This window comes from Neopelma chrysocephalum, unplaced genomic scaffold (assembly GCF_003984885.1).
Source record: "Neopelma chrysocephalum unplaced genomic scaffold, ASM398488v2 Primary Assembly neopelma1_59, whole genome shotgun sequence".
NCBI lineage: Eukaryota > Metazoa > Chordata > Aves > Passeriformes > Pipridae > Neopelma > Neopelma chrysocephalum.
In genome coordinates, this window is record NW_020897714.1 from 23,416,023 (window position 1) to 23,431,930 (window position 15,908).

Here is a 15,908-nt window from a genome sequence, read left to right on the forward strand (position 1 = left end):
GAAAAAGAATAGTGGATTCTTCCAGAAGTCAAATAAAAATTTAATTAATTCTCTTTAAAGGTCAGAGTGATTGTAATGGTCAGTAGTTTGTCCTCACAGATTTCAAATGCTGCCACATATTGGAGTAGGCTCTCTCTTACAATAATTCCCTATTTGGACACCACAATTAATTTTCAAATTAATGATTGAAAAATAGTTGTCACAGATTTGACCAGACAGGTCTGTTGAACGTAGTAGTAATAACATGTTCCAGCTTCCACATACCACAATGAAAATTTATATGTTAAAAGTGACTTTTTTTGTATTTACACAGCCAGGGATTGATCTGTGCAAAAGTTTTGCATTAAGGCACCAAATGCAAGATGCCAATCTCCCAGCATATTGTTTCATTTAAGACTTGACACTCCATTAGAATTTTTCATTCATTTTCCAAAACCAGAACATATCATGGCTTCCTGTCAAAACCTGGCAGCCTTTCTGGGCAGTATAGAAGAAGTATGTATAGAAGAAGTAGCCATTTGGTAGATTTTTTTCTATGTTTTTTCTGCGTCTCATATATCCTTCTCCTTTACTATTTATTTATAGAAAACCCATATTTTTTCATTCATTAATTTCAGCCTCTCCTTAAAAAGACTCAAAAATACTAAAAAATATTTATCTATTTTATCCTTGACCGAAGAGAGCTTTTAGATAAAGGGCATCTTCCCCTTATTTTCTTCTGATAAAATCAATGTATTCACAAGGCTAAAGGTTATTTTTTGAAGAAAAAGGCTCCTTGTTGAGCTAAAGAAATGTGTATGATGACAATGTACCTTGTCACCTCTACTCCACACGACTTTTGGAGTTGGTTCACCAGTGATAGGGATCTCAAGTCGTAGTTTGTTTCCTGCCACTACTGTAACAGTGTTATTTTCCCCAAGACCATCCAGGTGAAGTTTAGGAGGATCTGAAAAAGGAGAGATTGTCCAAATCTGTCATTCAGCTGCTGCTCTGAGAGTTCAGTGACCTGACACAGGTCTACAACATAAAGAAACATGCTCTATGTTTCACATTTTCCTGGTTTTTCTAGGCAACTGATTTTTTGTTTGGAAAAAAATTTGTGAAGAAAATCTATTTAAGAAAATAGTTATCTGATGAAAAAGAAATCATGGCACCATAGAGATTTTGGAATAGTAAGACCGTATAGGAAAAAAAATATTTTCCTGCAGCAGAATTATGTAAATTCAGGTAACTTCTGAGAAAGATTTTCTGTAAGTGGCTCTTGAGAATTTCCATTGCAGGCTTTTTACCACACTTTTACCATGCTTCAGACTTCACTGTTCTTACAGTGAAAGTTTTCTTAACCCATTTCCTTTCCTGAAAATGAAATTATCACTCTTATTGTACCCCATGGGTATGGAGAACAGCTGATGAATATCCTCTTACAAATTTTTTTAACATATTGCAAATATAGCGGTGGGTGTTCCCCTCTAGTACCACTTCCCTTTTCATTCTCCCTAAATTTTACCAATACTTTTTCTAACACAGAAATCCCACTTCTTTCAGCTTCAATTAAAGAACATGTTTTCTAAAACTTTGGTCATTTATATTGCTCTCCTTTTGACTTCCAAGTTACTGGTTGCAGTTAGAAGCTGGTGAGGTATTTTTGTGGGAAGAGTCAATGCCTTGTTTTATTTTTGTTTGAAGGACTGGGATCATTAATAAGCCTTCTGTTTTACTGAATGAATGAAAGCTGGCTGGAAACTTTTTTCCATTTAGATAGCATTTTATGTATTCAGTGAATAGCTAAATATGTGCTTATTCTACTAATCTTTTACCAAACTAAATCATATTTTGCAATGTTAGTGAGACAGTTCTTCAAAGACAAAACAATATATTTGAGAAGTGAATAGCAACAGGTATTTTACACAAACTTTTAATAGTGGTTTAAGTTCAGTAATTCAACATCAAGAAGCCTTCAGCTCCCCCCAGTGTGTAAACTGTGTCCTGAGGACAGGAAAAGAACTCTCCAACCAGCTCACTTGCACTTTGGCAAAGCAACAGGTCTGTTTTCTCTTGTAGGTGCCCGCTCAGAGGATACTAACTGATTGTAATCAAGGATATTTCATGCTGCTTTTAATGTCCAAAGTTCAGAGAAAGAGAGGTTATATATAAGTTGTTGTTCAATATACTTACCCACAATATGTACTTTGCATGGAATATTAATATTATAGGCATCTGGTACAAACATGTATTCACCCTCATCATCAACAGCAGAAGCTGGTATAACGAATCTGTGAATTCTGTAAAAAAATTGAAAAAGAAATCAACGTAAATTATTTCTGAAGACTGCTTGAAGCTGTAAGGAAAAATCTCTGAAAAGTTTAGGAGATCTGTGCAAGTGTACAAAATTACCGACTAAAAATACTTTTATGGTCACTTAGTGGTATTTTAGCTGATTAAATACTGTGTGACTTGTACAAAATGTTATTGAGACAACCACCAAATAATGTAACCAATTCTAATATTGTTTGTTTGAACACAGAACTAGAAAAATACAGGGGTGTAATATCTTTGACACAGCCATTCTGTGCTGCTGCCATTAGATTGTAGTTTGGTTGTTCAAGAAGAAATCTGTAGATGACCGATCCCATTGTGGGAATAGTCTGACTTCTGTTGAACCATTATTTGACAAATCTACTCTTTGTTTGCCAGAATAAAAAATGGGTGAACAAATCATATGCTGCTCTTGCTGTCTAACTGTGTCTTCCAGCTGATGATATTTTTGCTCTCCTGTGACCTGCTTTGTTCAAGGTAGGACTCCACTCTTTGTCCTCCCTGCTCCCCTTTCCTTCACCTCTCACTATGGGCCTGCATAACTTGTGGGGAGTTCCTTCACCTTATGTCAATCCAAGAGGCCACTGCACAGCTGGCACTTGACACTTACTGCTTCTTAGGGATTGTTAGGGAGTTGATGCAAAAATTTCAAAGCCGGTTTAGGAGTGCCTTCACAAGAGTAGTTCCCAGCTGTATGAATGGTGAAGGGTGTGTAGTTAAAGGTAGGACCTGCTTTGGGGTTTTTGAGGTTTGTTTGTTGTTTGTGGTTTCTTGTTTCACATGAAAAAGGACAGCTTATAAAAGCAAAGAAACTTGACATTTCCATAAACTTTGAATGGGCAGTTACATGGTCAGAGGAGCTATGAGAAAAAGAGGCATTTAAAAGCTATGTATTCTTAATAGTGTCTAAAAATTGTTTTACTTTACTACTTAATATCCCATGCTAACAGCAACAGCAATGTTAAGAAAAATTAATAGCTTGAACTTAGATGGATCAAGGACTTGATTATTTTTCTCCACAGCCAGAATACCCAAGATTAAAAGAAGCAAGGAGACATGGCTTTTAAGATTATAAAAATATATGTTTTGAGGGACAGAGGTTAGCTTGATTAGCAAATAATTTTCAGTGAAGTAACCCACATATTGGCTCATCTCTACAGTGTCATTCCATCAAAAGCCAAATCAATACACAATAGGCTTACCTTCCTTTGTGATAAAGCTTTACACGGTCACTGGCTTCAATCAGCTGTCCATTTTTGTACCATTTCCCTTCCACGTTCTCAGATATCTCACACTTCAGGTGGATTTCCTGTCCAAGCCTCACAGTTTGGTCTTCTAGTGCAAGTGATATCTTCAGTGGTCTCACTTAGGAAAACAGAAGCAGAGATATTAATGGTCATAACAAACAGCAGCTTCTGATTCTGTCACAGAGCTTATGCTAGCCAGCACAACAGACTTCAAAATAGAAAAATACTTCCAGTAATAAAGTTCTCAAGTTGAAATACCAATAATATGAACATGTAAGCACCATAAATTAACTCTCTTCATGTAGTCTGATGCCTTAGAAAAGATGATCCAAAATACCCTGACTGGGAATACTCTGTGGATGTTGCCAGTAGGAGAACTAAGCCCAGGAGCATAATTTGCATGCTGTCCCCTCTCTGATGTTTGGGTGCTGGAGGAAGGGTGTTTCTATCCTCCAGAGACCCATAAGAAACTTTCAAGAAGTGAATGACCCAGGTTCCCAGATTTGTGCACTAGAAGGGATTACAGCCCACCTTCCCTGTGATCGAACTGCAATCAAGCCTGTGGCAAAGGCTGACTGGCCAGTAAGCTTAACTTCATACACTACTAGTTCTCATGTTTGCTGAAGTGCCTTAACTCACCCTATGAATGCCCACAGATATTACTGGCTTTTGTAAAACTTGAGTTTGAGAATTGGTACCGTAGCACACTTCCACTTTCTGGAAGAGTAGATGCTACAGAGCAGAGTCCAGGCTGAACATACAGTACAATCTGTATGCAATAAATATCCCTGACTATAATCTGACCTAGAAAATGAAGAGTGATGGGAAAGGCAGTGTTTTGTAGAAAGACAGTTGGGAATTCCTCAGAAGAAGTTGCAAGAAAGAAAAGGTGATGGAGCTCAGTAGCCATGGAGGATAATTTCTACCTTGATAATAAAATGGTATGAATTTGTTAGGATGCCAATTTGTACAAAATAGTCAAAAGCAACATGAGTATTAAAAAAAAAAGTGTACATTTATGCATAATGCATGATAACTTTAGAGGATAGACAGATACATTTTGTTAAAAAACACAGGTATTCTAAAGAGATATTGCACAAAGCTGAGGAGGGTACATAGTCATGTGTTTGTTCCTAGGTTTGGCCTTCCTGTGAAAACCTGAAAGGATTAAGGAAAAGAAGATACTTTCCTTGCAAATTTCACTTTGTTGACCTATTGTATCTTTGGATGGATTGCTTTGTTTTCCATCTTAATGGAGTGATAGTAAGTTGTCAAGCAGAACTAGTTCATTGCCTGCTACTGCAAACAGTGTGTAAAGGGAAGTCACTGTTCTGGAGATTTGCAGCAAAGAAATTGGTATGAAGGTTAAGTCTCTCTTTAAACCCCCAGGGAAAGGCAAGCAAATTATTTATTTCTGTATGCCAGCAAACTGTGATATATGAATTCAAGAGCAAAATGGATGATACTCACAGTCAACTGCGAGCTTGGCTTCTGATTGCCCTCCAGTTGTCATAACTGAGTAGGTTGCAGTGTCATTTTTTGCAGCTTCCTCTATGATCAAAGTGTGTTTTTTACCCTCAACCTTGATTCGATACCGAGATTTAGGATCATTGGTAAGTTCTACGCCATTCCTAAACCTGTGGAAAAACAAAGAATGATTAATTTTCCAATAGAAGTCCTGTACAAATAAGACTTCCATAGACTGAAACTGCCAGAGAAGACTTTACAAGACTCCAAGGCACTAGAAAAGGGTAAACAAATGCACCCATGAATGTATAAGGATATTTTTGCCGTTGCTACATTTTTTAATAGTGTTTTATTGAGATTTTCTTGACAATTTTCAGGTTTACTGATATAGACAAAGCCGCCCACATTTTTGCCCACAATTAAAATTTTCTGTGTTTTATTCTCAAGGAAAAAACTACTTGTGGCTTACCATTTCACATTTGCATCATCCTCAGATACTTCACAGCTCAGTTCTACTCGTTCACCAACGTAGGTACTGGTATCCTCCAGGCCTTTGGTCACCAAAATTGGAGGATCTTTGGAAAGATTAAGTTACAGATTTATGATTTGAGAGAAAAACTAAGTGAGAGAGATTTCCTAAATCATGCGGTAGAAGGTGATACTACTTTAAAATTTTAATATGAGTATCAAGGCAGCTCTTTCTTTCTTAAATCAGAAAAGTGATTGCTCATTAAGATGATAATAGGAAATGTGCTAAATAAAAAAATAATATTTGTTCATATTAATACCTGCCTTTGCCTTGCATCCCATTTTGTTAACAGTTTGTCCAGGCAGCTTGACATGAGAAGCTGACATTCCCCTCTTGCCTCCCAGGGATCCCTCTCATAAAACTGGGGTTTTAGTAGGTCCTATAGCCCATTTTGCACAATAAGATGACCTGATGGAATATCATGGTGACCTTATTGGCTTAATCCATTCCTGATGTCATAACTCAAGTTTATTTAATAGCGAGAGACTGTACAACAGTTATCCTATGCTGCTTATAGGTGCAATGGACTCCATTATTTAAAAAAGATTTTTGAAATATTTTATGATTTTTTCTTCTCTCACTGAATTTTTCTGTTTGTTTTGTTGTACACATGCAAGTAGTCAACACCATGGGAGCAAAGAGAGTGAAGATATGGCCACCCATTCATTATTTTTGATAGAGTCTTCCCTTAAATTAGTGCAGGCAGAATGAAAACTAACTGCTAGAAAGCCTGATCTGAGGGTACTTCAAACAGACTAGTTGGATTAATAGTATCAATGTCCTCAGGTACCTAAGTGTGGTGTTAGAGAAATGTTATGACACACAAGTCTCCAAAATGGCTTAAAACTAATAAGGACTCCACAAGCCCACTAGGTCCTAATGCACAGTATAAAATCAACCATATCCCTATTTCAGGGTTTTCACTAAGTTACTGAATACAGGATGAGGAAAAACGAAATGTCCAGGGATCACAGAAATACAGAATAATCCTAAGGGCTGCTAATACAATAGTAAAAATATACTGAACCAGATCCTCCCTGTTAATTTCTGTTGCAGTCAAAGGAGCCACATCAATTTACCACACGTGAAAGAACATCAGGCTGACACAGTTACCTCTCACAAACAGTTCTGTGGAGCATTTCTCATCACCAGCTGTTACGTAATAGCGAGCATCGTCTGTCATTGAACAGTTGTTGATGAATAAAATTCGCTGGTTACCTTTGTGCTCAAAAATGTATCTGTTTGAACAGGAATGCAGCAAAGATATGTTAGCAAAACTGCTGGGCCCCTTTCATTCTATGTAGAAAGTCCTTTAGGGATTATTAGAGGCAAAAATTCTGGGGTTTGCACAGTACTGGAAAAATTGTCCTTGGAAGCAATTTCCAAGTTTTAACAGTGCTGTCATAGATTTCTAGCAAAAAGAGCTGTGGTGTAGAGTGACAGTGAGCTCCTTCTGGCTTGTTCCAAAATCCCAAGCTTGGGTGATATGAAAAAACCACAAATTAAAAAAAAAAAAAAGAGCAGGCGTGGAACGATGGCAAATAAAATGGAGTCTGAAACTCTAGATGAGTAAAGCTCAAAATAACTAGTAAGAGGACACCATCACTCATTCCAACATTTTTGTGAAGTATAATAATAGCCAAAGTTAAGAAGTTAATATTGTTGGTAGGCCAGATGGCACAAGATATCAGTAATGGGATATGGGGTTTTGGTAATGGAGCCTTTCACCTTTATGTCACTGGTTTAGATCTGCTCCAGGTTTGTAATGACCAAAGCTCATTAGTATCTGACAGCTGCTTCAGCAATCTGGTAGAAATGCACTGGAGCACTCAATCCAGGCCCTTCTCCTGGAGAGGTATCCATAGAGTTGTTCAAAAACAGTTCTGAGCTGTTCATGGCAGATAAAGGAGTTAAGGAAACAGTACCCACTTTATTATCCATTTTTTTGCCAATTATGAAGATTAATTAAAATCCTTTATTGACTTTTGCAGCAACAGAATGAAGGAAATCTGCCCTTTCTCTCAAAGAGGGCTGTTGCTATTTACTTTTTTTTTTTCACAGGGCCAGAGGAAAAAGTTGCTAGGATTTTGTGCTGCTGAAAAATGTTTGAGGAGATTACATTGTTATGCAAATCGTCATTCTGAGCTGTGTCTGACTGTGGAATGGGGTTTTCTGCACCAGTTGTAAGAGCTGGTTGCACCCACAGGAGGGACTGGGCTCAACTTCCAGCCATTGCTCTACAGGTACTCAAATGTCTGCACCGGAAAGACCACTTCTTCTAGGTAAGGTCAGAGAGTAAACCAACTGAGGTGATTACAGATGAAGAATCTTGGGTACACTGGACCTGTTGCACATGACTGATAGAGAACATTGGTGACTTCTTTGTGTTAAAGTTAACTGGATAGTAGAAGATGAGACAAACCTCACACCCTTTTTGCCAGGTGGTTTATGAGCAAGGTGGATAAGTATGTGATGTCAAACATCTCTCCTCTTAGCACACAATTACTGCAAAAAGATTACATCCACCTTTGGACATAGGACTGAGGACAAGCAATTTATTTACTCGCAGTTCTTCCTGATTTTTGAAAAACTACTAAGTAGGAAATGGCATCACGGTTTGTTGAGGATCTCTTGAGACAAAGGAGTCAATCTGCATTACATTTAGCCTACAGTGGACTTTTCTGGGTCATGAACAATATAGCATCATTTGCATACTCTTCACATCTAATGAAATTCACAAATAAAATTGGTGCAAGCTGAGCGAAGAGAGAGATCTAAGCAACATTCTTGTCAAGGAAGTACACATGTATCCATTTTATTGCCTACATATGATAAAATCACTTACTTTGCACTTGGGCGTATTTCTTGGCCATTTTTATACCACTTGAGTTCCACTGTTGGGTCTGCAAGCTCCACCATGAATCTTACTTTACCTCCTTTGTCCACCTGATATGCAGGATCGAGACCTTTGGCAAAAGCTGTTATGGAAGTCAAGTGTTATTATAAAATGAGATCAGAAAAATAAGAATGAATGCTGAAATGACATTGCATAAATATCATCAAAGCTGTGAGAATACATGCACACAATGTTATGCATCACTCTATATTCTTACACTAGTCTGCATAGAATCAGATTATTTTCTAGAAGCAGTAGAATAAGTACAAAGCTATGCAGATCTGATTATCCTGACCAGGTTCAGGCTAGTAGCTCTTCATGACTTTGCAGTGTGACTGTATTCTGAATAGGATGAGGTAGATGTAGCTTTAACAGCTTGCTGTAGGCCAAGTTGTTGTGGCGAAGGCTATATGCAACTCAAATATTTCAAAACACTTTAGAATCAACATTTTGACATTGCCAAACACAAAAGTCAGGCCCAGAGAGCAGACATCTGTGGGCCCAAAATAGATAACTAAATGGTATCACAAACAAATTGCCCACAGCTAAGTAACCAGTTTCTGCTAAGGTTTATATCATGCATATGTTTGATTGCGGGAGGCAGAATGTATCAAACACAACAGGAGTAGAGTTATTAAATATGAAAAGGATTTTTTATACATATTGTTGCAGTATAAAAGTTTCCAATTTATAATAAAGGTGACATGAGTGGAAAAATGCCCTGCTCTCATCCTGTCACTACTATAGGCATTTCCCTCAATATTTGGAGCCCCTCCAGTAGGAAAAACCCTGTCCACTGAAAAAAATCCTGTTTTAGCTGGCAGCTCCATCCTACTCAAAAGGCAATGGGGGAGAGGGGCCAACAGACTGGTCACAGGTGCTGAGAGATGCCTCTTTCCCAGCAAAACATTCAGGCATTTCTGTGTGATGCACCTGGGTAGGGAGAATCTCTTCCTCCCAGCCACACAATTCCTATTCCAGCCTCCAGACGCACCAGACCCTCCCCTCTGCTCCAGACTCCTCGGGGAAGTTGAGATGTTTCCTTGGGCTTCAGCTTCATAGAGAGCTTTACTGGATACAAAAACTTCCCCATTGGCTCAGCCAAAGCCCATTGACTCCAGTCCTCTCTCCCTCAATGGGGCCTGAATCAAATATACCAGCAAATGAAAAATACAAATAAAAACTAATGTGTAGTAGCATAACACATGTTATGATGTGAAGTAATGGGTAAGAAGAGAGGGTATATCAGGAAGTTGAATTACAGCTGGATTTGTGGAGGACTTCACCTACTCACAAGGGACTCCTCCAGGAATCCAGTGAAACAGCAAATGTATATATTGCATCCAGTTCTGAAATGCTGTCCAGGAACAAGCAGAATCCACAACAATATAATGGACAGTGTGTAATAATGGCCAGTCTTCACGAACGAAGATTTTGGGAAAGGTCTTTTACCTTTCCAGCCTGCGCAATGGATTTTTTAGGTGAGACACAGCATGCGCTGAACTGAGCCCACCCTTTAATCCTAAGGTTCATCTGCCAGGGCCAAGCAAGCTTGGACAATGGCAGTGAGGTCCTCAGGACGTAGGTTTGTTTAGAGTGACCTTCTCATAGATGGATGGCCTTACAGGGCTAATGAGCTCCATCTGCCCGGGGGACCGGGGAATCGAACCTGGGTCGCAGCAGTGAGAGTCCTGCATGCTAACCACTAGGCCACCAGGGGTCCCAGGACAGTGTGTAGTATTTATATGTATGTGTAGATGTATTATGTGACATATACATATATTTTATAGACTCACATATATATATACACACATAGAAATGCATATTTATATTTCTGTATATAATTACACCACTCATACTATTCATTAGGGTAGATGGAGAAAGACAGACATGAATATCCCCACCCAGTGCAGAGTGGAGGGGTTTTAGTACAGCTGGGATTTCCAAGGAATGTAGATTAAGTGCAAAATGAAACTATGAAGAGCAAACAACATGTTTGCAGTGACTTCTGTTTGGAGCAGAATATATTGATGATAGCACAAGGTCTAATTTCCATATTGTTTGATCAGATAACACCTTTCCACACAACTGAGGGACATTGCTCCAGATGGAACTAGTGTTTGTCTGAGAGGGAAGGACTTTTGGTAAGCACTGAATGTGACAGGGTGCTTACACTATCCACAGTGGAACAAAGCAACTTTCTGATTAACTCCCTGCAGTAATGAGGCTTGAGTTGTAGTGTGCAAGTTCCCTTGTGTGGAAATGAAGCATTTTTGGGTTTTTAAGGTAGATGGTCATGTTTGACTAACGAGCATAAGAATATTCTCCCATATCCATACCTGCACTCTTCTTCACCTCCCTGCGCATCCGCTTCAGGCGCTTTAACATTCCTCTCAGGTCAGTGATACCATACTGAAAAGCAATTTTCTCATATTCGCTGGGATTCGCGTTCTTCAGGAGATCCCACACATCTACCTCAGGTTCTTCCTCTTGTTGTTTAACCTCCCTAACATCAGCAAAATAAAATTATGGGTGAAGAGTTAGTGGTTATCACACCATAAAGCTAAGTCTATGGTGAGGCTAGAAATGTTTTGGCCAAAATTTGAAGACTGCCATCTTATTTTTTTATTTCACTCAGAACGAGTAGAATAGCTCAGAATGATGTTCATACCTGACTTTACACTTCTTTGAGTGAGAATTTAGATATGAGTTTTAATTTGGCCTTTTCTGATACAATCAGTTATGAGGATTTTTTATATTGCTTTGTTGCTTAAAATATATATATAGTTTGAAAAATGTAGTACTATAATAGCATACAGGCTAATCCCACTTAAATCAGTTTTATCTGATATAACTTGAGTGGAATCAGTTACAATTTATGATGGCACCTCTGAGAGCTGAGTCTAATCTGTACGTCATAATTGTGTAAAAATGCTTTCAACCCTGAGTCCCTGTAACTGCTACTTTGGGTTACCAATGAAAGGACATTGGAATACAGGGGAATCTGTGTCTGTTTGTAGTTACACCAGTGCTTCACAGCATTACTTAAAGTTGTCATGTGGATAGGAAGTGGATATTTCCACACCAGCTTGGACTTGAAGGATGGATCTGAATCTCAGTCTTAAGAGCAGGAAAAGTTTTCAGAGGCCTGTGTGAAGCATCACCTTTACAGAAGTTTCAATACTGTATTTACTACCTGCAACTTCTGGCTAAGACAACCAATAAAGAGAAGTATGATTATTATCACAATGGCAACCATTAAATGAGAGAATAATGATGATAATTTTCAGATTTAAAGCTTAGCTTAAAAAAGTTAACTGCTGGAACAATCCAGGAATTAGAGCAGAAATCTGTATTTTTCTTCCTGTAAATTCACTACGATCAGACCAGTATCATTCTGATTTGATCTAGCTTGTCTAACAAAATCAGTACTTTTGAGAATAGAGTGAAAAAATAAACTTTTGAGAAATGAAAAAAGATTGAGCTTTGTCATGAGACACTGTTAGAGCTGAGTTCTATCGAGTCTGACAGAGGATTTTCTTTGACATATACAGGAATAGCACTAGGGATCCCTGAGAATCCCTATGTTGGATGAGGAACTATGGAAAACCACTTTGCTGTTTAGTCCATGAGGTTTATTAATTTTCATAATACGTCAGAGTTATTTTAAAAAGGAAGAAAGCTTCTCCCTGAGCAGTCTTTGAAATATTTTCATTGCTATCTTAGAATTATTGTTACACAACCTCAGGTATATAATTTTATATTTTGTTCCTGTCACTTTTATCTGCTTTTATCTCATGCTTTCTGGAGGATGACTATGTATAGCGAACACTGGCGTTTCAGTGAGATTCCTTCTGCATAGCAGCAAGTTGAGATCAGCTTGCAAACATATATAAAAGCTGACACACCCCATGGGGTGCATTCTCCTCTCCCAGGGCTGGCCACAAGCCATGCAATGCCTGTCTGTGCTAAGGAGAGGTGATCTCTGTGGGAATCGAGATAATGTACCCCTTTGAATCAGGTAGTCGTTGAGAATGAGGATCAGTTAGAGAATCCTGATTTTCATCCAGCTTGAAACGATAATTCCAGGTTCATTTTCCTCTTGCATTACTGGAGAACAAATTTTGACACTTTGTTGTTAGACCTCAGTAGTTTTTGCTGGGCGTAGGGGGCAAACAGTGCTTGATATTTTCTAAGCAGACTGACCTCACCACAAGATCACTTTCAGATCTTTACCCTAAAAATGTGCATTTTGTTGAAAGATGTCCTTTTTTTTAATAAAAAAAAAAAGGACCCAAATGTTTGAGTGTTTTTGAGACCTTGTGCCTTTTGGAATGCTGTGCCATTACTGATGCATTGCACTGATTAAGCATAACCAGTCACAGAGTGGTTTACTGAGATAAGAACTGGTTTTTCTGCCTGCCAACCAGCATGAAATTAGAAAACAGTATCTCAATTCTATGCATTTAGTTTTTTTTTTTAAAAAAAACATGTTTCAAGTAGTATGCACCAAAGGTGAAAAGTTCTAGGTCTTTCTTTGGTTATATAACCCAGGCATGCACCTTGGTACAAAAGAGAAGGAATGCACCTCCAACATTACCTGTTGAAAAAATCGAAATGAAAACATCTATTTGTCTTCATAATAATGGATGTTAATATCCACACACATGGATATTAATATCCACAATGTGGCTTAATTAACAATTTCCTTCAATTAAGCTCAGAAATGTGAGGTTGCATTTCAGTGCCTGAAACAAGGAGGTGATGAACCAATTTGACCAATGTCAAATAATGGTGTTTAAAAACTAAACGTTTGCTTTATCCATTAACCACACAATAGGTATACTATGTTTATATGGCTATACAGTATTTATCTTACAAAACATATGAGTTAATTGTTAGTGAAGTGATAATGCCTCTTAAATCTCATTTCTCTTTCCACAAAAACACCAAGACCTCTTACATGCAACTCTCATGTTACTAATAAAATACTCCACAGGCAGTCATGAGAACTGGTATGGTAAGTTGTATTAGTATATAAAAAGTCAAACTGAAGATCCTAGTTAGGGATGAGAAGATTAAAAAACCAAAGACCTGGTGGATTGGAATTGGCTCAGGTAATTCTTTTCCTGTCCACTTTTACCTTCAGCTTTTCCTGTTTGCTTTAGTTGCTTAAATGCTATCCTCACCCTCAAAGCCAATGAACCTGCTGTGAACTTCTAATGTAATTAATACTACATATTGGGTTTTCCTCTTTCAAGTAAGTGGTAGATGAGATAAATGATTTAGTTCCTTTTCCAGTTCTCTGTGGTTAATTGCCATTGATTTCCACGGCATATAGAATTTCTGCGATAAATTTTGAAAAATTATGAACTGTTTTGTCTTAACCTGGTAAAATACTAAAGTGGGTTTAAGATCTGAAATAGCTAGAGATACAACTATCATAACACCAGATTTTCAAAGCAAACCAGAGAAACATGTGCTCAGTTTTTTCTCCATCAAAGCATTTAAGTTGAATAAAACCTGATTAAGCATTTGTGTGCACATATTGAAACTAAAAGCTACAAAGAATTGATACCAATGCCTATGGCTTGGAAACATGATATATGATTTTTAATATCAGGATACTTATAAAATCAAATTAAGATGTACCCAAAGAGGTAAATTTAACCCTTGCAGTTTTTTATTTTTGCACCAGACTCAATTTTCTGAACTGCTCATCCCTGTGTAGGAAATTTCCCCCCACTCCGCCTTCCATGCAAACACAAAAGAAACAGCAAGTGAATTAAATGTTATTTGCCTCTTTAGGTTGTGGCTCACTTTTTTCCCCAGTGCACTTAAATCTGAGGTTTCTTTTCTGCACACTTAAAGGTAAAATTAACTGAATATTTGCATATTATAATATGAAAAAAATAGTTAGAAACATTAAAAAAATGAAAGGTCAGAAAATTCTTAAGAAGTTATTAATGCTACACCTGACTCTTTCTGTGTGTGAACCTAATGGTTTGCAATCCACACCTGCTCACTGCATCACTTGGTTCTCACCTACGTTTCAGGAGACCACTAAAGTCAAGTTCTCCTGCATCCTCTTGTCCTTCACCGCTGTTATTAATAGAAAAAGATCAAATCTTTGTTTAATACAGGAAGACTTAGACAACACACATTGGAAACGATCTACAGATCCCATATACTCAACATTGGCCAGACACACAAATAATTGTATAAAATCAACACAAACCTGTATCCTTTTTCACTTCAATTATGTTTCCGTAGGCACTTGTGAAAAATGACACAAAGGTTTGTATTGTTTCTTATTATATTTTGATGGCAAATTTTTGTAACTGAATACATAAATTTGCCAAGGTTTGTGTTAGATTTCAGTAACACAAACAAATGTGAGCTAGTCAACACAACCATCTTTGTTTTTCATTTCTGTAGTGAATGTGTATAAAAACAAAGGTCTTGTGCTGATCTTTTGCTATGAATAGAAAACAAAGATTTGCATTGCTTGGTAGTGCTTTTAACAATGCATAGCTGTGTCAAATACTGATTGAAGAGCATTACTCTTTACAGCATTATATTTAGATTTAACCTTTCTCTAAATGAAGGGAGGAATCAGTGACAAAAAGGAAGAAATAGTCCATTGTACATTTTTACAGATAGAATCACAGTTCTATGAAGGTGCATTTCTTTCTAAAATGTGACCTTAAGCAGGATTGCCTTATCATAGAGCAAATACAGACAAAAGAAGTGCCCTTAATATTTTTAAAAAGGGCAAAATATTGCAAATCTTAACTGAAATGATGCCAATATTTCATCCAAATTTTGCATGCAAGATATTACTTAGAAAATCGGAAAATACTCAGATATCTTCATCTGCTTGGGCAGAGTATTTATTGCAGTTTTTTTTAAATATGCTGAAGAAAGGAGTGCACCTTGAGTGTAATATCTTTTGCATTTTCTCTTTAAATTAAACTCCTCTAAATAAAAGTAGGACTTTGGAATCACTGCTTTACTTGTAAATTAACAAACTGCATTCATTTTCTGTTTGTAAAACATTTTCATTCTGAATATTTCCGTATATTTCTTTATATTTCTTTACATATTTATTTACATATTTTAGCATATAAAGATGACATCTATACTGGTTAGAGTTGCTATTTTATCAGAAAGGTAACAAAACTTAAGACACAATGCTTTATCTTACATTCTCTGTAACACAATATATTATATTATAGATTTTATATATATAGATATAATATATTAATGATGGCCTTTACTGTTTATTATAAGATAACATAAAACCAGATCCTGTCTTCTTGAATCAATGTGAATTTTTTCTCTGCTTTTAATCAGTACAGGATTGGGTCCAGGATCTTTCATATTGTAGCTGACAGCTTCCAGGAAACATGCAGTAGAATATTTTAGTGAATGAAAGTACATTTTTTAAAAC

At 37.2% G+C, this 15,908-nt stretch overlaps 1 protein-coding gene across 4 annotated transcripts in view; it reads right to left on the reverse strand.

The window, feature by feature from the left end:
* MYBPC1 (myosin binding protein C, slow type) overlaps positions 1–15,908 on the reverse strand; it is a 74,944-nt gene that overhangs the window by 23,060 nt on the left and 35,976 nt on the right. For all 4 annotated transcript variants that reach the window (XM_027680484.1, XM_027680483.1, XM_027680485.1 and 1 more), the window contains 9 exons: positions 14,501–14,557; positions 10,795–10,961; positions 8,405–8,537; positions 6,673–6,797; positions 5,500–5,605; positions 5,034–5,200; positions 3,519–3,681; positions 2,176–2,282; positions 813–946 (listed from right to left, as the gene is read on the reverse strand). In XM_027680484.1, coding sequence (XP_027536285.1) covers positions 813–946; positions 2,176–2,282; positions 3,519–3,681; positions 5,034–5,200; positions 5,500–5,605; positions 6,673–6,797; positions 8,405–8,537; positions 10,795–10,961; positions 14,501–14,557 — 1,159 coding nt within the window. The remainder of the gene's footprint in view (positions 1–812; positions 947–2,175; positions 2,283–3,518; positions 3,682–5,033; positions 5,201–5,499; positions 5,606–6,672; positions 6,798–8,404; positions 8,538–10,794; positions 10,962–14,500; positions 14,558–15,908) is intronic.